This window comes from Poecilia latipinna, unplaced genomic scaffold, assembly GCF_001443285.1.
Source record: "Poecilia latipinna isolate Pla-1442-1.1 unplaced genomic scaffold, P_latipinna-1.0 Scaffold1866, whole genome shotgun sequence".
NCBI lineage: Eukaryota > Metazoa > Chordata > Actinopteri > Cyprinodontiformes > Poeciliidae > Poecilia > Poecilia latipinna.
In genome coordinates, this window is record NW_015114482.1 from 49659 (window position 1) to 75178 (window position 25520).

Here is a 25520-nt window from a genome sequence, read left to right on the forward strand (position 1 = left end):
GATTATTGTTCCCTTGTGACCTCAGAGGTGCAGATGAATCAGTGCTGGCCACCTGCCACCATTGTTCTTTTTCTGTCAATGGAATCAGCTGCAGGCTACACAACTCATCACAGGCTGGGAAAACCAATGAATCGCTGGTGGGTGTGAAGGACCGCAGCATCCAGGCATTTACATCTGTGAAAATCAAAATGCATAATATCCAAAGAGGGTAATGCAGCTGGGGTCAATGCATTATCATGCTGAGTGTTTGAGCTATCCCATTGTCCCTCTCTTATCTGTTTATTTAATGTCATGCTCTTATGAAATCGATTATTCTAACAGTGCAAATGACAAAAAACCCACAGAAAGGTATCAGCCAACCTTCTGATTGTGGAGCATTTTAACCTGTTGTTGAAATTCCTCCATAATAAATCAAAAAGATGCAACTATTTCCAAATAAACCTTGGCACTTTATGGCATCCCATAGTTTTTATATGATATCTGATGACAAACCAACTTTGTTTTTGATCAGTGATTCAAACTGAATAAAATAAAAATGGATGAAATTAGTTTTGCAATGTAATTACTGTAAAAAAAAAAGTTTGGACATCTGCATTAAGCAACAGATAGTTTGGTCCAGTTGTTCTGAACAAACTGCTGAATCCATCTGAAGTCTGGATGAGTGGACAGGTGTATGGATATATGAATGGATGAATGATGGATGGATGGATAAATGAATAATCCATTTTTCCATCCATCCATTTATCCATCCTTTAATCCATCTATCCATAGATAGATCTATCCATAGATAGATGGATTAAAGGATGGATGAATTAATTAAAGAATGATACATGGATGTTGGATGGATGAATGAATGGATGAATTAATTGACAGATGGTTGGATGATGAATGAATGGGTGGATGGATTACAATATGCTTTTTCATGGTAGAAGTGTTCTTTGCTGAATCATATTTTAAATATTTTGCATTGATGTTTGATTTCAGTTAATTTATTTCAACCTAACTGTTATGAAATTAAGCTATAAAATTGCCTCTTAAAGATTTTAATGTCTGTTTAAAATATTTTCCCCAGTGTTGTACTTTTTAAAAATAAAAATTAATTCAAACTTAAGCCATAAAAATTACATAAATATATATTTCTGACATTCATGGAAAACATTTGCATGTTGTGAATAAAAATGGATTTATTCACATAATTTCTCAAGTAAAATCGACGCTGACGTCAGCCACGGTGTCCGCGCGCCTGACAACGCACCACTCAGCTGCTGAGGAGAGAGCGCGCGCAGCAGCAGAGGCGGGACAGCAGCTGAGCTGTAGTTAAAGGTAGACCGTTTGCCCCGATGAATCAGTGTAAACAGCTCGGTTCTGTTGGTAAACTCGCAGCTGGGCTCGTCCGAAGGCTCCCGCAGAGAACCAGGTAAGAACCGAGATTCTCCCCGACCTCAACGCGTCCCCCTCCCGGCTCAGCAGAGGCATGGCGACCTGTCGGAAGTTGCAGGTGCACGCTCTCCCTTTTGATGTTTTAATTGGTTAACCGGCACCAATTAGCGAGCGGTTTGATTCGCTCCACCTTAAAACAGCGAGAAATTAAACCAACTCTCGTCATTTATTTATATTTTCTGTGAATCATTTTGTCAACAGATGCGTTATTGAAATATTCAAAAGAACAAAAAAGATAGGATAATTATTATTAGGTTTTGAAATTGCTGTTTGTATTTTTAAAGTTTTGACTACAGTGTGATCATCTGACCCCGCATTTCAGCAGGAATGTCATGAATAAAATCAGCTGCATGTATGAGTGGGCGGCAGGCCAAGACAGCAACATTATTGTTCTCTGAAATGTTTGTCAGCTTCAGTCGTATGTCAGACACCAAAGTCAGGCGTTACAGCTGTTTTCTCCAGTAGTTTCATGCTGACCATCCTCCTGTATCCCTGACGCTGTCTGAGCAGACTGAGAGTGACTCTCCATGTAATGCAATACTTCCTGCCTTCTGAATAATAAATGGACAAGAGGCTTTCATTGACTATTTTCTGTCCGGGCCCTCCGTTTCCCCACAGCTTCATCGTTTATATTTCAAATTATGCGATATTATTTACAGGGTTATTAAAATATGAGTTATGTCTCTTCCAGCTTTGCACATCTAGAGACTGAAACCTTCGCTCATTCTTTGCAAAACAGCTCAACTCAGTCAGTGAACATCTGTTTTTAAGTCTAAATGTAAATTTTTAACTAGATTTACTTTTTTACTTTGACTGGACCACTTAAACATATGAATATGCTTTGATCTAAACCATTCCCCTGTAGTTTTCCTCCTGGATGTTGAACCTCTACCTTTAGTTTCAAGTCCTATGCATTCATCAGGTTTTCTTTCGGCATTGCTCTGAATTTATCTTTCCAACTTACAAGTAACTTTTCAGCAAGAAACAGGAGCTTGTTTTCAGTCAATAATTCCTTCATATAGAATGAAAGTGCTCATTCTATTGGCAATAATAAAACTTATAACAGGGGAAAATGTCTTGTTTTAAATGAAATAATCTGTCAATGGAAGAAGTACTTGTTTATCAATATCAATGAATGATTGACTGAAAACAAGCTCCTATTTCTTGATGAAAAGTTACTTGTAATTAGTTCCATCTTATTTCAAGTGTTCTATAATATTTGAACTAGAAAATGGACCAAAATTACTTGGTAAGATTTTGTGTTTTTGCAGTGTGTGAAATAAAGAAACCATATTCACTGCAGGAAAATCTCCATTTTCCTTCCGTGTGTTCCTTGATCTTTATTATTGTGTTTGTTTACTAAAATGTTTGTTCTTTTCTCTGGAGTGCAATGTCTTCTCTATTTAAAAATACCAACAGAAATGATTCTGTCATGAAACCAAAACATATTCTGATATAAGGATTTTTTCCTTCCTCATCATTTTTGCAGGTTTGTCACCTCCTTCAGGTCTTAAGATGGGGAACGGTTCGATGAAATCAAAGCGTTACAAACCCCCCGACGCCTCTGTTTCTACCTCTAACGGCCAAGCTCACAAAGACCACTGCGGCGCCTTCAAAAATTCATCCCTGGACTCCCTGAGGGCCCGCGTGGAGGAGCTGGAGCGAGAAGGACGGCGGAAGGATGAGGAGCTATGTGCCAAAGAGCAGCAGATCAAAGGTCTTCAGGAGCAACTGGCCAAGCAGACCCGGGTTCTGTCCGAGCTCAGTGAGGAACTGCAGAACAAATGCATCCAGCTCAATAAGCTGCAGGACGTTCTGAAGAGCGGCGCCCCGACTGGCCTCACATCGCGGCCACCTTCTGTCAGAGCCAGCGGAAAGAGCAGCCCCAACCTGAGCGTCCGCATCAAGGAGACACTGAACAGAAGGAAAGGAGCTAAAGCCGGCGTGTCGGCAGAACCCACGTCCAGCAGTCTGCCCAAGTTCTCCTTTGAGAAGGCGCGGGTACCGAAGGATGCAAGGTGAGATTCCTGTTTCCAGAGACGACAGAGAGAGAGATGAGCCCTGAGGCTCAGTCTGTGCTGGCAGTGAGTGGGAGGGAAGTGGGCAGCAAACAAACTGTGCAGAAATTAACATTATTCAGGTCAGCAATGTCCAGCTGCTGGTCACCAGTTTAGGTTCAATCCGACCAAAATTGCAAAAACGCAAAATCTTATCAATCAGGCTCAGCAACAATGCAGTTCAAAGTGCTTTACATCCTGAAAACATAAAAACATCAAATAATCAAGTTGTGAAAACAAGCAGCGGACATTACGCTGATACAGTGATCAACGTAATGTCCATCAATATACATCAAATATGTTGATGTTTCATTTATTATGTTCCAAAAACTGCTGGGTTTTTAGTCGAGTTTTAAAGTTTCTAACAGATTTGTGATGCACAGAAACTGAATGCTGCTTGTTTGGTTCTGGTTCTGGGGATGCAGAGCAGAACCAGAACCAGTAGAGTTCAGGTCAGAGTCCGGGTCTGGAGGACAGCCGAACAGTGTACCTGTACTATGTTCAGTATTTTTGTTTTAGTTTCTAGTGCAAACATCTTAGTTCACTTGAAATAAGACAGAGTTTATCACAAAGCATTTAATTGCATGATAAATTAAAATGACTTTGATAATTTCCATTCTGATAATTAATATTTTTTATTAATCAGTTCAGTTCTAAAGAAAGACAGAGTCACGCTCCTGTCTCTGCAGGGACAAACTGCATGTGAATTCAACCTATACCATTTTATTTATGGTTTGGGTTGTATTTATATTTCCATTTTATTTATTGTGTTTTGTTGCTGTTCTTTATTTTGGATACCTAAAATGCCTTTAAGTGCAGTTTATTGATCTTTGAGAAGGTGAACTTGCATCATCATGCCACTTGAAAATAACGACTGGGACAATTTATTGAGCAGCAAAGTTTATTGTGACAGACCTAAATGAGATAAAACCAACTCACAAGAAACTTTTCAGCAAGAAACAGGAACTTGTTTCAAGTGAATAATTCCTTCATATTGATGAACAAGTACTAGTTCCACTGGCAGATTATTTCACTTATAATTGGTACTGTTTTTGTCAATATTAAGGAATTGTTGACTTAAAATCAAACTCCTATATCTTGCTGAAAAGTAAAATATTTGGACTTGAAGTTATACCAAAAATACTTGGTAGGATTTTGTGTTTTTGCAGTGTTCTGTCTTAATCCTCATTTCTGTTTATAATGGAAATCTTGACATTGAGGCTCAAGAAGCTTACAGAAAAACCAAATCCTTACAGCTGATATGCTTTTCATCAGCTCATCTGCATCCTCGGTTTTGCACATAAAACGGTCAACAGATGAATTCACAGCGCCGGACATGCATACATCCAAGTTTGTCCCTGCAGAGACAGGAGCATGACTCTGACTTTCTTCACAACTGAACTGTAATTTTATCGATTCTCGCTGCTCTGGTGGGTTACTGTATGTCCCGCCCCAACAAAGGTTTATCGGATTTAGGAAGTAATCTGATCTCAGAATGCTGCTCAAGGGAGGCAGGAGGCTACGGTGAAAAACTCACTCTGCTTCAGTCTGTTTGACATGATGCAGGAAGAAAATAAGTCCTTAACGTATTTATAGTCTTAATTTTGAACTGTGGGACTATTGCAAACTAATTTTAGCCAGTTAATTAGCAGCAGCAGTGAGTCTGCATCCTGAACTGATTCCAAGTAGCCTACTGTTTTCTTTTCTTCAGCAGCTGAACCGGCATGCAAATCCATGGTTTACACTGATATGGGAAAATCAGCCTTGGTTTTATTGCAAGAAGAAACCGAGCAGGAAACTGATGTCCATGTTTGGTCAGCATCAGTGCAACTCAGTTTATCAGAGTTGACATATTGGTAAGACGTTATTTGAAGCGGTGTGCATAAGACTGACATGACACTGTCATAATGTGACATAACTCCTGTGATGAACATGAAGGAGTCTTCAGAAATGCTTCCGATTGAAGTTTCATTTGATTAATAGATACTTTTAATGTAAACTTGCTCTAAAAGTTGCATTGAAAGTGTCAGCTTTGCATTATTTGATAATGACATCTTAAATGCAACATTTTATTAACACTTGCATTAAGAGTCCATTAAAAATGTCAAGTTTGCATTAAAAGTGGGATTATATACAGAATGACACTTTATGACCACAGTCATACACATTGAAGACTGTTTCATGTTTATGACCTTGTCATGTCAGTCTTACCCCTTCAAATAAAGTGTTATTGAGATATTTTACTGCAACACTGGGAAACGTGTCTTTCTGTTGGTAGAACGGGACTTTATTGCATAATCATAAAACATGTTAATGTGCATAAACGCAACCCAGCCGACCTTTTAAAAGTTTATTTCTGTTATGAAAAGAACATGGTAACACAGATTAGATTTGTATAGAAATGTAACGCAAGACTAGAGACCAACGTAGTGACGTTTGGAGAAAACCAAGCAGCATATCATATACCAGCCATCAGGCACGGTGGTGGAGGGGTGATGATTTGGGAGTGTTTTGCAGCCACAGGAACTGGGAACCTTGGAATCACAAACAGGATCTCCTTTATGTACAAAGTTATTCTCCAGTCAAATGAGTCCATCTGCCCGACAGCTGCAGTTTGACCAGAACCAGGTTGTTGCCGGGACAATGATCCCAAACTCTGCAATGAATCGACTGACTGCTGGCAACGACCCAGTCAAAGTCCAAACTGTAACCTAATTATGATGCTGTGTAGTGCAGAAACAAATGTGGGCCAAAGTGAATCCACAATATCGAAGCTGATAAAGTGGAACAGATGATCACGGCTGAGTATTTTTGCCGCTAAAGGTGGCTCTGTAATCTTTTTTACACACAGATTTTCCACTTTTAGCTTTTATTTCTCTGCTCATAGATTTAATAAAACTTGTTACCTGCTAAAGGACAAACCCTTTTCATCATCACCTGTCCTTTCTTCTCACATCATTCTTTCTGCTGCTCCTCTTGCTTCATAGCTCTGTTAAAACAAACATCCTGAAAGCTTTTTCAGCACGTTGTTTTTTTCTGTTGAACTGTGCACATCACGCTTTTATGACCAACAACAGCTGAAAGGTTAAAGACCCTCATTGTGCTATAATTTATTACATAAACAGCGTCAGAGTAGTATCAGCTGCTACAAGCCTACTTTGCATTTCCAAATCAAAGGACAAATTACCTTTTGTCTTTCTGTTGCTTCTGCAGGGTGATTGCTGTGTGACTGAACAATGCATGCAGCGTCGCCCTCCTTCTGCAATCCTCATGTTTAAAACATACGTTGCTAATAATCCCTGTGTAGATTATATAACCACAAACTGAAGCACCCATTGAAACATCCTCCAGTTCTGTGAGTAATCGTGACATGTTGCAGAATAATGACTCGACAAGGTAAGACCGAAGGACAACAGAAAAATCTGCTCGGAAAAATAACATTTTTGACACACAGAAAGGTGAATAAACAGACCAACAACTAAAGAAAGTGACGCCTTTCAAATGAACGTCTGCAAACTTTTACAGCTGATGATTTTTATGTTTTCACCACTTTACTTTAAACATATTCAGAAGAGAACCTAGAGGCAGCAAATGGTTATCACTCAGATTAAATAAAAGTGAGTAATGAGGATGTGGGAGTGCTGGTGGCTCATTGTAGTATCAGTGTGGGCTGTGGTGGAAGAATAACAGAGGGAAACGATGATAAACAGAAAAATTAGCTGGAGGAGGCTGATTTTTATTTAATGTTTTCCCCACTTCTATCCAAAGTGCTGTTTTAGAGTTGTGGCATCCAAACGTTTGGCTATGTTCTTGCTTTGCTACTTCTTTTTCAATTGATTGTTTTCTTTTATTTATCTAGTTATCTACATATCATCACCTTCCTAAAATAATAAAACCAGTCTTTCATTTTGTTTTGCCTAAAACAATGACTTAGAAATGTGACAATGTTTTTAATTTTAGTTAAGCAATAAAATATACTTTTAAATAAAACAACAGATTCAAAATTTTCTTAAAAAGGCATCTGTAAAAAAACAGTATCACAGGTTTGGTCTTTTTTTTGTATTTATTTATTTTTTCCCAAAAAATATTTTGATCTCTTTAAAATGTATTGGAGAATCACTTTCTTCAATAAAGTCATTGTATTTTGCCAACTTTACTGAATGGAAGCTCCAAAGTCTTTATCTTAGTAGTTTTTTTTTTATTATAACAAGATAAAGAAAAGCTGTAAAAATCTCACTCTAGAAATTATAAACTGCATCAAATGCTTGTACTGGAGGATCAATTATGTACAATTCTTGTATTTAGGTCAAAGATCACAAAATGACTGATCTGTAAAAACAGTCCCCTGAAAGATTACTTTATTTTTTTGTCCTATGTAAATATTTCAGATCAAATAAATGTTGATGTCAGACAACTTGAGTAAAAACAAAAAGCAGCTATGCCATTATACTTTTATTTGTTGGTGGAGAAAATTATCCAGGCCAATTTATATAAAATGGTCACCAAATATTGCTTTCTGATTTTCTTCTCTTATAATGATCTTCACATTGTTGAGAATACACAATGCTGTGTTTTCCTCCACCTCTTTTAGCCATTTGCAAATAGCTAAAAGAGATGGAGGAAAACACAGCATTGTGTATTCTCAACAATATTTAGCACCCATTAATCATACCCCTTTGTTTCAATGTGTCAGGTCTTAAACTTAAGAAATTTGGACTCTACTAGAAGTGATCAGAGCAACGCTTCAAATGATGAAAACGATGTTGCATCTCCTAAGCAACGAGGATCAGATTGAGTCGTTTAACCCTTTGTGTGTTTGACAGCGTAAAGAAGCTGCTGACCGACGCCCTGAACAAGAACCAGTACCTGAAGCGTCTGGAGCTGCAGCAGATCAAGGACATGGTGGAGTGCATGTACGAGTGCAGCTACCAGCAGGGCGAGTACGTCATCACGCAGGGAGAACCGGGGAACCATCTGTTTGTCCTGGCAGGTACGCTCACCTGGGTCTGCAACGGTTACAGATCTGACTGGACGATAAATTGTCCCAGAAGTTATTGAGATAAACGATGATATTGCACATAATATATACAAAGTACATGATATATACGATCAAACTACAACCAGAAGTAAATTTGTTCTAACTGCACTAACATACTTTTCATCATTTTTTATCTAAGATCTCCCAGTTAATTCATTCAGTTTATATGAATGAATTAAAGTTTTTTTGTGTTTTGCTCATTTGTTTGGGCTCAGACCAAAGATTGAGGGACATTTTTGAATATTTTTCCAGATGGGAAGCTGGAAGTGTTTCAGCAAAACAAGCTGCTCACATCGATAACGGTGTGGACCGCGTTTGGGGAGTTGGCCATCCTGTACAACTGCACACGAACAGCATCAGTCCGAGGTAAAGATTTTTTCCCCGTTTTTCCTGCAGTGAACACTGATTGTCCTCTTAGTTGTATGGATTTCTTTAGGTTTTTAGGCTGAAGCTATCAGTGTCAAACAGACTGAGCCCTCTGGGGGTAGAGCTTGTGACAATGTGTCAGACGTGATCAAACATAGTTTAACACCCGTCTGATTCAGCGTCCCGTTTCTTCCTCCCAGTCAGCCCAGGCTGCGTCCACAGAGCCTGATGTCTGTGTCCCAGGATGAGTGGAACAAGCAGACCTGCCCAGTTTGAGACACAGACAGGGAAGTTTATAGAAAGTAATCTCCAAACGTATAGGCATGGATTAAAAAGATTTGATCATAACAATACAAACAAAAAGTAATATTTGTGACTTTAAATGCTAATCTAGAAGTAAGCATGCGCTTCACAAAAAGATGGAGAATAATAGATTTCCTTTTGTCCAAACCCTTTCAGATATCCACACTACAAGCCTAAACTTTGACCTATTTTGTTGAGATTTTTGTGTGATTGTTTCAACATTTTCTTCCATTTAAAATGAGCCAATAGTTTGTAGAAACACGGTTCCCTGTAACTGGAGATGCATCTTCACATCTTTACACATCTAGAGACTGGAATCTTCACCCTTCTTTGAAAATAGTTTTCAAACAGTAGTTTTCAAGTCTTGCCACAGATCTGAATTGGATATTGATCTGGACTTTGACTAGGCCATTCTAAAAGATGAATATGCTTTGACATAAACAACTGGATAGTGGCTCTGGCTGTATTTCTGGTTTCGCTGTCCTGCTGGATGGTGAACCTGACAAAGTGAGAAAGAGATATGGATCCTTTTGAAGACTATAGTTTCTGTTGATTTGTCTGAATCTTTGTGTTTGTTGTTGCTTTTCTGATGTTTCTTAATTCTCCTCTTGTATCCTCAGCTGCTCTCATCTTCCTTTACTCTCTTTTTGATATTTACTTGCCGCATAAATCTGTCTAGTTACCTGTTCTTAGATTTTTTTCTTAAACCGTTTAAAGTCTTCTTGATACTCAGGGTTGCTTATTTGCAGTTTTGGTTCCAGAAAAGCATCTTTTCTTCTGCCACTGGTTTAATTCTGTGTTTGAATTCAGATAAATGAAATCAGCCGAGCTTCACTGCTGTGTCTGAGCGCAACGCTAATGCTAATGTTTACCTGGGGCCAAAACACATGGTCAGGATACAACATGTGCAGCTTTGAGTTACTGTGTTGATCATCATGTCTCTCTGCTGTCCGATTTTCAAGAGTCATTGATTTCAGAATTACCCAGAATTACCCATTTGCATTACCCAGAATGCAAATGTAAAAAACCGTGAGTGAAACGGTGACTGGGACTGACGAGTATATATTCCATTGAGGGAAAGATAGTTTCACATCTGCTCAAGAGCGCCCCTGGTGGTTGAAGAAAAATCCACATATAAACCAGAAAATACAATATATGAAAAAAAAAAAAAAAAAACTGAATGCTTTCTGGTATGAGGAGGCGGGCCAGATCCGGCATCGTTCAGGGGGCCGGACCAAATGACGTGGCGGGCCGGATCCGGCCCGCGGGCCGTAGTTTGGGGACCCCTGCCCTATATGGTAAGAGCCTGCCACCTGATGAAATAAACTGGTATCTGCAATGAACCTTAAAGGTATTTATCACTGCAATAAATCAGTGATCAATAAAAGAAATGCATGTCTAAAATTTGGGCAAAGACAAGTGTCAAAAACATTTTTCATTTTGTTTTTTGCCAGATGATGAAAATGCTCCTCCTCACCATACATGGAAAATGAAAATATCTATGCCATTGACATGGTAGCTTTATGGAGGGGTTGTGATTTCTTTCATTACTTAATTTTTCATCTTGGACGTCTCTCTGAGATTAAATCTCTTCTTTCCAATCAGTAATCCATGTTCCTATAATCTCCTGGTTGGATTACTGCGACTCTCTTTTAACAGGAATTAACCAGGTCAAGCTTTCAACTAGTCCACCTGTTTATTGCAGGGTGAATTTTTTATAGGCCTCTTAATGGCTTTGTGTTAGCGAACAACAAATCCCAACACACTGCTTAGTCAGCTTAATTTTCCTGGTTTTGTATCTTATAAACCTCATAATTTGAACCTTAACCTTCTCTTAATTGCTCCAGATCTATCTCTGGAAAAAATCCCTGCAGTTTCTTGGCTGTAGTTTGCCTCATTGCTTACTGTTTTTAGCAGAAAGCCACAGGTACAGCGCAGCTCTTTTCCTCCAGTTACGCTGCCCCCCGGTGGAGACATGAGGCAGGTTCTCATTTAGTTCAGCTTCCCTGTCACTGATTTGTTCATTTTGCCTCACAACCAGTGCACTAAATGCTTAGTTAGTGTAAAAATCCTATTCTTTGGTCTAAAATACACAAAAATACTAATAGAGGTTCATAAATATGAGATAAAGCCTTTAATGTCTGAAGTGTTACAGCAATTTTAGCATCTTAGTAAATAAATTTTCAGGAATTTACCAAAATTAGATTTTCTTCCAGCTGGTATAAATGATGACTTTTTCCACAGCTTTTCATGAAAAAACAACTTTGACATGAAGCTGTGTTAAAGTGAACACAGAGCAGGATATGCGAGTTCAGGCCGGCTGCTTTGTTTTAAATCATATCCTGAAATAAATCTTTAAAACACTTTGGGTTCCTGAATGTGATCCGACTTCCTCTGAGCTCTTTTGCTGACTTCTGAGAGCTCTGGGAAGCCGGGGATGATGAAGTGAGCTGCCTTTTCCGTGGTTGTGTTGACCCAAGCTTTACATGATACTTACAGCTTTACAACCTGATTGCGTTTTTCCTCCCTGGCTGAGTCGGGTAGTAACTAGTTACATTTACCTGAGTAATGTTTTTTTTTTAAATGTACTTTTACTATGCTCCACTTATTACTTTTACTTGAGCAAATTTGTTATGGAGTATCTCTTCTCTTACTTGAGTAAAATGTCTGAATTTTCTACCCACTGAGTGAAAAACAAACATGTTTTAACCAGAAATTCACCAGACACAGAGACACACCTGCAGTTTTTCTTAAAATTTTTTATTGAAAGAATCTGATTTGGAAAAATTTATTTTGCCTGATGCTGTTTTTATTACTTATATAAATTATTGTCTGTTTGGTCCTTAAAATACCTAAATTTCCACTTAACTTTATATTTTTAAATATTAAATGACTGCTAATTTAATCAGTTAGTACTTTTTTTACTCTTACTTGAGTAATTTCTTGGACAGTTACTTTTACTTTAGTAAAATATGTTGAAGTAGTGCTACTCTTCCTTTAGTACAGGTTTTGGGATCACTACCCAGCTCTGCTCTCTGGCATTTGTTGAGTAAAACACCACTCACAGTGTTAGGTCTGTTTGAGGTTTGTATATTTAACCAGCTACTGGTGGACCTTCAGGAAGGAGCTCTGCGGCGACCTCAATCTTCCAGGTGAACTGGAAAGACTTTGACAGTTTGGCTCAGCAGAGGAACATTATCTCTGCTACTGACTCATGTCAAACTGTCACAGCCACTTCCTCCTTCCTGAGGCAAGTTATGCTTCTTTTTATAGCGGTGAACAAAGTGAGGACGTGGGCTTTGGATCGGGAGGCATTCCAGAACATCATGAGGAGGACGGCTGAGACGCGGCACGAACAGTACCGCAACTTCCTGCGAAGGTCAGACTCGAGGCTGAACTAAGGAATTAATGTGATCTGGAAAATGGACAGATAAATGATGAAAATAAATGCATACTTTCATCTGAATCCTTCAAAACGTGGGGCTGAAGGTTTTAGAACAAGGGTGTCCAAAGTACGGCTTGGGAACCATTTGTGGCCCTTGGAGTGATTTTCTTCCTATAATGTCATACATTCCAGTTTGTATTAAAACAAACCCTGACCAGCCTGAAGTTAACAACGTTCCTGCTCATGATGTGTGCATGTGCACATCTGACTTGTTGTTTAACTGCTTGTTAAATTACAGTTTTGGCACCAAGTATAAAAGTTTAGTTAGTGGCCTTAACTTATTGTTTCTCCTGTTCTTTCTTTCTTTTGTTCAGCGTTTCACTCTTGGCTAATCTACCCGACGACAAGCTAAGCAAAATAGTCGACTGCCTGGAGGTGGTAAGTTATTCTGTCAAACTATCTCCATTTCTATTTGAAGGACAATTTGACTTTTACATGAATTGCACAAGTCTTTGGCAGCTCCTTGGAGCCAGGAGCGCTGCAGATAGCGGCTGTCAAAATATCATTACCATTTGGCCATATACCATTACTGCATGTCAGCAAATTCATTCTAGCTGCAGTCGGCAAGAACCCCCAGATTTATCTTGTTGATGAACGGGGCCGATATTATTCCTGTCATCACCGGGTGCTGTATGTTGTTACCCTAATTATTTGACTAAGGCCCCAGAAAGTGTTTACTCAAATGGGGGACGAGTGATTTCTTAAAGATGTGCCAGTGACAGGCTTTTGGTGTGAGATGACACAAGTGTGTGAAATTGTGTGTAGCTGTGAAACAAGCAGGAGACTGAGGGTGACTCCAGCTCTTCCTGCAGAAGCATTGCATTTCATCTGCAGAAAGGGAAAAAAGTGAGCAGAACCTGCCAGCATCGGGGCAGAAAACTGCTTTCTCAGCATCTTTTTGCACTGCAAACGTCAAGGACATTTGTTACGTTGGTTGATTATGCTGCTACTCTCAAGTGTGGGTGAAATTCTTCTATTCAGACATTTTGTTATGGAAGCTTTCTGCCTGTCGGGGGGCCAGCTGTAACCCGAGAAAGGAGCAGATGTTCACAGAGAATCACTGCAGTTTTGTGAAAAACTTTTTATTTTTTTGTAGAATGGGGTTTGGTGTGATTTACAGGCATCTGTTTGTATGAACAGGAACAGATCACCAGTTGAGAAATCTCATTTGAACTCTGGAAGGTAGTTTGAATTCCTGGAACTGAATCTGAAAAGTCGACATGTTTCAAAAGCGTGTTGAGCTGATTGGAAATAAAAACAGGAACTACTGTAAATATGACGCGTCGGCTGAGGCCAGAATATGTGAGCAAAACGTAAAATATTTAAGAGAAGATCAGAATATCTAGACCTGAATCTGTAAAAACCAACAGAATGTCCGTCCGTCTGAACTTTATGGGCGATAATTATTCATTTTACACCATTGGAGACAAACTTGATTATGACGTTTCACTCGTATTGCTGCATTTTTAGACTTTACTCTTATCACAGTGTATGGCTGGAAATATTTGTTCAGTTCTACAAATGGCTCAAGTGCAAAGCGTTTAAGTTTTATCTGTTTTGAAGCAAAGTTACCCACGCTGAACGTCTTTACTCAGACTGCAGTGAGAAACCAGTCCACTTGGGGGCTGTGGAGGACTGGTGTCGTCTTCAAACTGGTTTACTCCCATTACGGTGCCGCTCGTAGAGACATGCTGTTGAAACATAGGCTGCGGCTGATCGATGGAAAGCCGATTAGAATAACCGAGCCGGAGGCAAACCTAATATAGACACAGAAAGCGAAGCGTGAGTGTCGATGTTCACCACTGACATAAGCAAACCTAATAAGTGGAACCCAAATGTTCGGATTAAACAGAACGGTCGGACCTATATTAGGAAAAGAGCCACTTTTAAGTTTCCTATGGACAGTGTCCTTTTTTTCCCTTTCTGGAAACATTAGCTCATTTAAAATTCTGACTTTGCTGTCTGTTATAACAAACCCAGGACACAGTTCAGATGCTGTCCATCCACTGAACAGCTTCTGCATCATCCGGACAGGCTCTATAAACAAAACCTTGGCATGTTGTCTCCGCTGTCACAGCCCGGCGTTAAACTAGGCTCTCCTGAAGCGTAAACGGGAGGTAAACAATCGTGGACGCCCAAGGAAAATGCCACTTGTGTCAAGAGCTTTGACAGTAAACACCAGGGAATGTTTACACAGAGTTGCTCTGATTTGGTTTCGACAATGTCCCCATAAAGTCAAAAGGAATACAGCGGCGGACCGTGGTCACACCTGCTTGATCCCAGATTATACTTCATCCTGGCGACCTTCTTTGCACATCTTCATCTCTTCTAAACGTTTTACACTGGCTGTCACTGGTTTTTAAAAAATAAAGGCACCAGTCCCTGCAAAAAGAGCTGATTGACACAACAGAAAAGGAAGACATCTTAAGTGTCGCTTCGTTTTGTGAGTGACATTAAAACGACTGAAGAATTACTTTACTTCTGTTCCAGCTGGTGTGCGTTACAAAAGGCAGCTTTGTCTGAGCTTATCAGAATATAAAATGGCATTTTACTTTATTACTATTTATTAGAATGCGCTCCATAGTCTGGAAAATACAGAATAGTTTTTGTTACTTTTATTGCTGTTGCAATAGTACAACAAAATCTTTAAGTCCCAATTGCCACCTCAATGAACTTATGCAAGAACTTCATACTTTCAGTCACTTTTAAACTTTCCATATTATCCTAATTGTACCACTTAGATTATTTCAGCTCACCTAAAGTGATGTCTGACTATGTTTTGATTCATAGCTAGTTTGTTGAACTTAAATGTTGTTTCTCTTTGCTGTCAAACCCCAAATCTGAACAGCATCCAGTAATGGCTTCAGTTGTTCAGCCTGATGCTCGAACTCGTACAGCATCACTGACCCACAGGGGACTGTCTACCAGGAATCATGACAGAATCAGTAGTTAAATCAATAAAAAGCCTTGGTTCTGACTGCTGTCCTCTCCCGTCCCATTTTCCCCTCAGGAATACTACGACAAAGGAGAATACGTCATCCGGCAGGGAGAGGAGGGCAGCACCTTCTACATCATCGCACAGGGAAAGGTGAATAACTAACACCTAATGACATCAAGGTGATATTGTAACAGGTTTCCATTTTTCATTAAAGTCTGACCAACAGAATCTGGTTTTGACTAATCTAAGTTTTCTTCCTCTACTAAAACACACACAATTGAGTTGGAGAAGAGATGCAGCTAAGGGTTGCAGGATAGTTCCTGAATGCAGATCCACAAATCTGAAAAAAACTTCCAGAAAACTGCAAAAGAGCTGAAACACTGAGTTTCTTTACATCAAGGCTCAAACTCACCTGTTCAGACTTTGATTTGATTAGCAGTTACTGGAACATTGATCAACATATTTGAGTTTTTTTGAGGATTTTGAAAAATTTTATGTTTGTTTCATAATTGATGAGTGTAGGTTGTTTTTATGATGTAAACTATTTGAACAACCTTGTTGCTGAAATGTGCTACACAAATAAACGTGACTTGAACTCAGAATCTGCGTTGAATAATTTGCTATTTGTTAAGAAGTTTGCAGGCTAAAAACTAGATTTTATTTTTGAAGTGTTTGAAAAAGCACATCTGTGTTTTTCCTCCAGAATTTAACCTGCTGATTAACATAGAGAGGCAAACAAAAATGAAATTTGGATAACATTGAAATGATCAATATATGATTAAAGGAAAAAAATACACTGCTGCTACATCAGACATAACTTGCAATAAAAATTTTATATATCTAGTGGGATATTTTACATTGTAGTATGTTTTTCATGTCTGCAATAAAAGATCAGTCAGTCAGCAACTACTGGGATGTTTTCAGACTGTATTAAAATAAAACTTGAACCAGAAAGAAAACATAATCTTGTCCTCGAACCCTTACGACTAGCTACTGTATGGCTGTCAAAGTGAATCTCACTTCTCGGACTGAGTGCTAAATGTCAGAAGTTACAGGCGCTGAGCTTTTCAGATCAGATTAGATTGTTTTGTTCACACCTGCACCAAGTGGGACTTAATGAATACAAAAGCAGTGTTGTGCACCAAACTCATAATTTTAAAAGCTTGAGGGTCACTTTTAATTAATATACTGAAGTTGTTGTGTTGTTGATGGCATTTTATAATTAAAGGACACAGTAACAAGTTTATTAAAGAGAATAAAATCTTATTCCACCAGAAACTCTCCTGGTTTTGTCCTTAAGCTTTGTGAGAGTGTTGGGCGGTTCGGGTCTGTGACCCACTCCTCTTCTCCGTCCGATCAGTCAGCAACCCGATAACGACGTGGAAAAGCTGGAGCTGGCCACAAGGGAATTTGTTTTAATAGGTCCATATGAGACGGCAGACCCAACCAAGCCGGGTGAGAGGTCTGTTGTTTGGGACGAAGGGGGGCTAATACAGGAAATGGCTCCCCCACCTCCTGTGGTGCCCTCTGACCAGGGAGGGAATAAACTCCGAGAGTGGCTGCCACCAGGAAAAACAAGGGAAGTGAGGGGTCACAGAGGTCAAACGAGACACTTAGCTAAAACACACTCATGGCCATTAAGGCCGTGATGTCACTGTGGCGCATCTTAAATGGTAACGATGCCAAGAGTGGGATGTTTGACCTCAACCACGGTGGGCCGCTGGGTTTTTAAAGCCTACCAAATTATGGGGAAGTTTGTCAACATTCAAAGTGTTATTACTGACGAATCCCTTCAGACTGCAATCAGAAAAGCAACAAGCAAAGAACAAACCCTCTACTGAGAGAATCCCCTTAAGATTAATATGTTTGTTTGGATAGGCCTAATCATGCATGGGCCATCATGGTCAGATTACTGTTATTGAAAATGTCACTTTTCAAGTTTTAACACAATTTGTTTTGTTTTTACGATGCATGTAAAAATATTCAGAGAAAATATAAAGCACCTGTAAAAGCTTAATAGGAGACTTAAATCTGCCTCCTGCAGGTGAAGGTGACCCAAACCACCGAGGCCTACAGACTGCCACAGACCATAAACACGCTGCAGAAGGGCGACTACTTTGGAGAAAAAGCACTTATAAGGTAAACATGCTGCGTAGTAAGAACTTAATGAACTTTGTTTTGTTACCGTGTCCTACAGATATTAGAAGTCAGTATAATTAATTTGACTGTTAAAAAAACTATTCACTGCAGGATTTGACCAAAAAAGGTTTTTAATGAATATGGATAAAAGAATAAAAATAATTCCAGGCATATGCTTTTATTTTCAGTATTTTGGATTAATATAATCGTATCTGTAAAAGTTTGTGTAAATAAAATATCAAGGTGGTCCAGCTCATTGAACATGTTGCTCCCAGAGTTTTGACCAAAACCAGAAAAAATTCACATCAAACCGAAACCACCTGACGGGATCTTTGTTTGTCAGAGAATGGAATTTTAAATCTTGCTTTATTTTATTACTAAAGAATGTTTTTAAGGTCAGACAGCTTGTTGAGCTGCATATTTCTGAATGACGTTTAAACAGAAAAGGAGTTCTTACATTTGTATTAAAGTGGTTTCTGGTGTGCATGCTTACGTTTTTTGTGTTTTTCAGTGATGACGTCAGGTCAGCCAATATCATCGCTGATGAGAACGGGGTGGAGTGCCTTGTAATCGACAGAGAGTGAGTAGTTCTAGAGGTTGTAAAAAGAACGCAGAGAAATTTGTTTGGCTGAAGTTTGTTTGTAGATTTAAGAAAAATGCTAAATAGCAGCTGAAAATGAAACAATGTGAATAAAAAAACTAAAATACTTTCTGTTATTCTGGTAGTGTAGCTCTTAAAGTGCAGTTGTTGCTTTGATAGGACATTTGATCACACGGTGGGTAACTTCAATGAGCTGCAGAAACACCTTGAAGGCTACGTGGCGACACTTGATCGGGACGACAAGAAGAGACATGCAAAGTAGGTCCAATGTCTGAAGCTTAGATCAACAACAGGAAGGAAAACTGCACAAATAAAAGGAGTGATAATTTCTCATAATTTGGACCAGATGGATTAAATGCAACCCTTTTTTATCTGACTTTATCATGCAGAAAATCTGTGTCTCGGCACCAGAGCCAGCCGCTGTCGCCTGATTTTGTCCAGCTGAAGGAAATGGTGTCAGTCTTCTCTTCATCCAGGCCCTTTGATCACCTTGAAGTCATTGCTACTCTGGGGGTTGGCGGGTTTGGACGTGTAGAACTGGTAAGCACTGAACTGATCTGACTGTGGGCCAAGTTAATGTGGTTAACCCTAACCCTGCCTTTAAATGTTGAGTTTATTTGGAAAGCTCCCCAAAGTCGCATTTTGCTTCATACTGATTTGCCTTTGAAAAAGAAGAAAACCAAACTGTTTAATTTTAACATTTGTTGTAATTAGATTTGTAAAAACTGTCAAAAAATGTAAAATTAGACAAATTAAAAGTCTTATTTTATCTATATTAGCTTAAACTTAATCGAGCAAAACACTTAGCCAACATATGCACTGCTACATTATAACAATGCACTACTAAATATTTATATTATTAGAAAAAAGAACAGATGCCATTTTAAAAAAATGAATGTAAAAACTACAGGATACTGGAACATTTAATTTACAGTCTGATTATGTTTACTGAAGCGATCAGTTATTAACTTTTATTAATCATACCCTTCTGCTTGGAGAAATGAATGAGCTGTTAGACGTTGGTCTCTGTAACCATCATGTGCAGGTGAAGGTGAAGGGTGAAGACATGACCTTTGCTCTGAAGATGATCAAAAAGAAGCATGTTGTGGACAACAGGCAGGAAGAACACATCCACTCAGAGAGGAGAATCCTCGCTGAAGCTCGCTCGGCTTTCGTTGTCAAGTGAGTCGTCCTGCTGGGCCTCAAAAATCATTTCTAATTTTCATCCTCCGTGCAGAAACCATGCTTTATCAGTCTGCGAAAACAGTCCAGTGTTGATTAGTTTTAGATGAGATCACAGTTAAGGCTCTGAGCAGATTACATATTTTGTGTGGTGTAGAATGGCAAAGAATATTGAGATGTCTGCTGAGAAAAATATTGGAACAGGAGATTATAATGATTCAGTAAAAAACACAGATGTTACAGCTTTGTTTAGCCTTCCTTTCCTCACCATTTCATAATCATTTTATGTAAGCAGCCTGTGTTTTCTTTTTCTAAATTTGTGTGAGTGAAATATTTTTATTTAGTTGTTTGCAATGAAAACATATAGGCATGTAATTATCAACCTTCTGGTTCCTAAATATAGCGTCTTTTGCTAAAATCAAACCAGTTGTTTGCTATAATAGCAAATTTAGCTAATTCAGTTACTGATGATTTTACAAAGGTGACTGAGTTAATTTAATTAAAGCTCAAAAAGCAAAACCCTGAGGGGTATTCAGTGTTTGTTATTATTTTATCTTTATTTCTCCAGACTGTACCGCACCTTCAGGGATAACAAATACGTCTACATGCTGCTGGAGGCCTGTTTAGGTGGAGAGATCTGGAGCCTCCTCAGAGACAGGTGAGAGAGCCACTTATTTTATAACGTTTCTTCAAAATCATTTTGGTGCAGTGAAATCCTGCATTAAAGAAGTTAAATACAGGTTCTGCCATCATAAATAGTTTGCATATTTTCGGAGCAGCTCTAACTTTGGCTGTTTTGTCTTTAGGGGAAGTTTTGATGAGCCCACTGCCAAATTCTGTGTGGGTTGTGTGACGGAGGCTTTTGAGTATCTCCATCGTAAGGGCGTCCTCTACAGAGACCTGAAGCCTGAGAACCTGATGCTGGATTCAGAGGGATACATAAAGCTGGTAATTAGTTCTCACTTTATTTCAGTTAGCTTAATTTTTGTCCCAAAATGTAAAATAAAAAGTAAACCCTGCTCAAAACATGATAATCCACCCAAACTCACAAACCAGGCAAGAAGAGCATTAATCAGAGCCAAGATGACTGGAGGAAGAATCTGTTAACGCTACACCCAATAAATCTGCCTTTGTGGAAGAGTAGCAAGAAAAAAACATTTTGTGGATAGAAAATAAGTTTTGTTTGCTACTAGTGATGCAGGGGATGAAGGTAAACATGTGGAAGAAGGTGGTCTGGTCATATGAGTCAACTTCCTGTTTTCCAGGAAGACAATGCTCGTCACCTTGAGCACATCATGCCCTGTGTTGACCCTCGGTGGTGGCAGCATCATGCCAGAGTTGAGACAAAGATGAACGGAGCTAAATACTGGTCAATCGTTGATGAAAACCTGCGACAAAGAGTCCAAACATAGAGCCAGAGCTACAACATAATATATCAAAGTATTTCTATGCGTTTGAATGGCCTACTCAAAGTCCAGGCCTTGAATCCAGTTGAGAATTTGTGGTAGGACTTAGAAATTAATATTATGAGTCACTTTTTGTTGACCGGTCTTATAAATATTTCTAACTTTTAAAAAAAATATAGTAAAGTTAAGAGTTTGTGCAAGTTATGAAAAAGTTAACTTGCCTCTTTCATATGAAGTCGCAGCACAAAGGCTGAAAAAAATTCAGTGGTTTTAGGTTTAAATTGGTAAATGTTTAATCGTTGTCACCTAAAATTAAAAATTTAAATTGTCATCATCTCTGAGACTGAAAAAAGTTTCAAAGGAAATGTGTCATCTCCTCATCTGGATTAAAGGCCTTGTTATCAGAAGAGTAACAGAATAAAATCTTCATGTTTTTTAAAAACTGACTGATGATCGTTACCTTTCCAGGTTGACTTTGGTTTTGCCAAAAAGATCCGATCTGGCCAGAAGACCTGGACCTTCTGTGGCACCCCTGAGTACGTGGCCCCAGAGATCATCCTCAACAAGGGCCACAACTTCAGCGTGGACTTCTGGGCCCTGGGCATCCTGCTGTTTGAGCTGCTAACTGGCAGGTCAGTGCATGTGCTCAGGTGTTTGCTGACGGCCACAGAAACGACCACTGATCCGTTTCTCTGGAACCCCGCAGTCCTCCGTTCTCAGGAAGCGACCAGATGATGACGTATACGTTCATCTTGAAAGGAATAGAGAAGATGGACTTCCCCAAAAAGATCACCAGGAGACCGGAGGACCTCATCCGCAAGCTGTGCAGGTGGGCAGGATGAGTTTTGGTGAACATAGTGATACTTTCAGCTTGAAGGTTGTGCCTCAGTGATTCTTCTCACTACGTTGCAGGAGGAACCCTGCAGAGCGACTGGGCAACCTCAAAAATGGAATAACTGATATCAAGAAGCACAGGTGAGAAGGAACTGACTCAGTTTGATGCTAATCTGATTAAATAATTACTGTTTGGTGCAAAAGATGCTGCACTGCAAAAACATAAATTTTGCTAAATATTTTGTAGTGCAAACATCTTAGTGCATATGAAATAAGACAAAACTAACTTTCAAGTAACTTTACAGCAAGATATAGGAGCTTGTTTTAAATAAATAATTCCTCAATGTTGATTTTTAAAAAGTATTACTTCCACTGGCAGATTAATTTTACTTACGGCCTGGGGAAAATGTTTGCTAGAATTGAAATAATCTGCCAGTGGAACCAGTACTTTTGAATCAATGTTGCACATAGGTCTTGCTGAAAAGTTACTTGTTAGTTTTGTTTCATTTTAAGTTCACTAAGATACTAACTATAAACTAGACCAAATTTATTTGCTAAGGTTTTGTGTTTTTGCAGTGCGTAACTTAATGAAAATAATTTCTTACTCACTTAGCGGTTGTTTAAAAAAAATAGATGCAAGGAAATGTGTGAAGATGCCATTTAAAGTTACATTAAGTCAGTTTGTACTTCTGATAGGATTTGCCTTTATTTAATCACATCAGAGTAACAGAAAAAGTTAGCGATCAAACACTAATTTTTAATATATGTTTTACATCTGGGTTTGTTCCTGCTTAAATAAAATGAAACTAACTTCCAGGTGTTTTTTAATAACTTGTTTTAAGGTGGTTTAATGGATTCAACTGGGAGGGACTAAAGGCGAGGACGTTACCATCACCACTAAGAAGAGAAGTAAGTACTAATTTCTATTCAAACATGGATGTTATAGCACTGGGGTGAGATCCTCAAAGTAACAGTTTAACTATTGCAAAAAAAAAAAAAACAATCAAAAATTTTAATATGGTTTATTCCGTGTAATTCAGTCTCAACTTAAATTGAGTTTATGGCCAGTGTCTTTTAAGACCCACAGAGTTTACAGGCAATTTTAAAAATAACTGATTATTTTAAAGGATGTGTATGAAGATGAATATCACAAAGAACATTTTATTTTAATTGTTTTGGATGGGATTCTTATGTGAGTTTGTGCATTTTTGGGATTATTCATGTATTGGTGTTTTTTGGTCTGTTTAATCATTTTACTGGTTTCCATGGTTTCTTTGTTCTTTCAGCTCTTTTATCAGTTCAGACGTTCCTTCTGTTGAGCTTCCCTCAACTTCTCAGTTTCTTGTTTTATCCTCTTGATATTCCTAATCCCATTAATCCAATCACTTTTCCTATATATTAATCTGTATAAATACATGTGTTTCCTACTTGATTTGTTTCAGGAGTCCAGATGCTTTAAAACGAAACCATTTTCTTCTGTTCCTCCTCTTTAGCTCAGCGGACCGACTGACTACAGTTACTTCGATAAATACCCTCCGGATGAGGACAGCCCTCCTGATGAGCTGTCTGGTTGGGACATGGACTTTTGAGTGTTTCTCTGTGGTGACTCTGCTGCTCTTGGTGATTTCTAAACCCAACTGGATCAAACATAGTCACATGTTACAATCTCATGCCATTACATGAGATTGTAATGGCATTTAAAATAATACCCATCTTTAAAAATCTGTATGGGTGACCCTTTTATGCTTCCTTGAAGGCCAGGACAGGTCTATGGTCATAACATTTTTGCACAAAATCATTCTTAGTTAATGAGATTTAATCTGCTCAATTCGATCTATTTTGAGCTCCTTTCAGAATGAGCCGTTTTAGGACCTCTTGTTACTTTAAGTCCAATAAGCTGCTGCTGGTCACACCCACAAACTCGATGTTTACACTCGCATGTGAAAAATGGCTACAAACAGATGTGCAATTATACAACCATACATGTTTGAAAAGCAGAAGTGAAGCCTCCTACACAACCAACAAGAATGCAGTAAGTGGTTTCTGGTTGGAAAGTCAACAACAAAACATTTGTCTTTTCCAGTAGCCATTATACAGCACATACAGCAGTAAAACCAGCTGGCCAAATGTCCTGGAAGTCAGCTTGGGTTGCTAGGTAATTGGACAAATGTTATTGGGATTTTTTTTCTGAAGTTTTACAGATCGTGAAAATGGTTTTTTGGTAGTTGTGAGATTGGACTTTGTGTTCTTTTGGGTCTACAGAAGTTCTGGCCATGAAATTTTACCATTGAGTCAATTTTTTTCTGAATTTTATTGTTGAATCATAAACTCTGACCTCAAAGGAAGGGAGACCTGCAGAGGTTTAGATATTGTTCTTGGTTCCTTTCGGAACCTCCTGAGTTGTTGATGATCTCTTGGAGTCATTTTGGTAGATCAGCCATTCATGGGAAGGTTTATCATGTTTTCTCTTTCACCTTAGTTCACTGAAATCCCAAGCCTCAGTGATTAAATTTTTTTTTTTATTGTCCTTGAATTATTTTAGGTGTTGGGGTGATGTTGCTTCATATTGTCAGATAAGTTTTAAGTTATTTATTTATTTTACAGGTCAGGCATTACTTTGAGTTTGGCGAATGAAACGGAACATTAAAAATGAGATTCATCAGGTACTTCACAGTTAACTAGACCGATTTGGATAGTTTAATTTTCTCTTAATAAATGAAACATCATCTGAAAACTGCTTTCTGTATTTACTCTAGTTTTCTTTGACGGGTATTAAATTTAGTTTGCTGATCTGAAACATGTAAGTGTTGCAAAAACAGGAGAAATCTAAAAGGATAAATACTTTATCACAGCTTTGTATGTGTGGACAAACGCTGCTAAGCTGCAGCTAACCTGTGAAATTCCTCTGAACTGTTCAGACGACAAGCTGAGCTGGAAAACTGCTGTTAAGAAGCATCAAGTGTCCCTTGTTTTAACTGCATTATCCTCACCGCCTCCCCACCCACACGACTTTGACACGTTTAAAAACACAAACGCCTCCTCCGCCGAAATTATAAAGTGTGAGCGTCTCGTGGCAATGTGCCGGAGCTGAAGAAATATTTACAGATACCGTAGTCAACGCTGCGGTGGTCGGCCTCTTCAGGCGAGTTATGCTCCGTCTGAGGTGTTGATGATCTGTGGACGAAATGCCAAGAGGCCAAACCTTCAAGGTTTAACGTGACCAAGGGTTTTAGGAGCACAGGCTCAATATGACCTGGATTTTCTTTTTGTGTGTACATACATGTAAGTTTGTATCTGTTTTCCTTCTCATAACCCCTGAAAAGAATTTGATCCGTGCTTTTATTTGTCTTTTGGATATTGAATATTTGTGAGCAGGATGTACAGTGTGTGAATACCTGCAAAGAGTTTTCTGTTTTTAATAGTTATGATTAAAAAAAAAAAACATGTTAAAACGTTTTGAAGAGTAGAGTTTGCATTTGCTTTTTTGTGACTAGCAACAACCAGAAATGTTAAAGAACTGAAAGAACTTTGAATTTAGACAGAAGTGAAATCATCATGTTACACCTGCAGCGCATTTACCACCGCAGTGGAACTAAAGCAGTGGCCTGTTTTAGTTCTGTTGATTCTTCTCCAAGGTGTCAAAACACAAAGTCTCAAAACAGACAACGTTCAATAAAATGTTGAGGGCCCCCTCGTTTTATTATAGTTGCTTTGGTTTTCATCTTCTTTTGGGCGGGGGGCCACAGTGGCTCTCTCTCCCCATCTCGCTTT

At 38.7% G+C, this 25520-nt stretch overlaps 1 protein-coding gene across 2 annotated transcripts; it reads left to right on the forward strand.

Moving 5' to 3' along the window:
- Positions 1 to 1252: 1252 nt before the first annotated feature.
- On the forward strand, positions 1253 to 23473 carry prkg2 (protein kinase cGMP-dependent 2). 2 transcript variants are annotated; one of them, XM_015014950.1, is made up of 19 exons: positions 1253 to 1417; positions 2930 to 3458; positions 8321 to 8487; positions 8788 to 8901; positions 12478 to 12583; positions 12964 to 13027; positions 15660 to 15737; positions 17632 to 17726; positions 18238 to 18306; positions 18487 to 18585; positions 18717 to 18867; positions 19373 to 19509; positions 20078 to 20167; positions 20316 to 20457; positions 21384 to 21547; positions 21622 to 21744; positions 21828 to 21890; positions 22592 to 22658; positions 23243 to 23473. In XM_015014950.1, the coding sequence occupies exons 2-19, from the start codon at positions 2956 to 2958 to the stop codon at positions 23336 to 23338; spliced, it is 2328 nt and encodes a 775-aa protein (XP_014870436.1). In that variant the 5' UTR covers positions 1253 to 1417; positions 2930 to 2955; the 3' UTR covers positions 23339 to 23473. The 2 variants fall into 2 exon arrangements, with proteins under 2 accessions (XP_014870436.1, XP_014870437.1); XM_015014951.1 differs by having other exon boundaries at positions 2948 to 3458.
- Positions 23474 to 25520: the final 2047 nt, after the last annotated feature.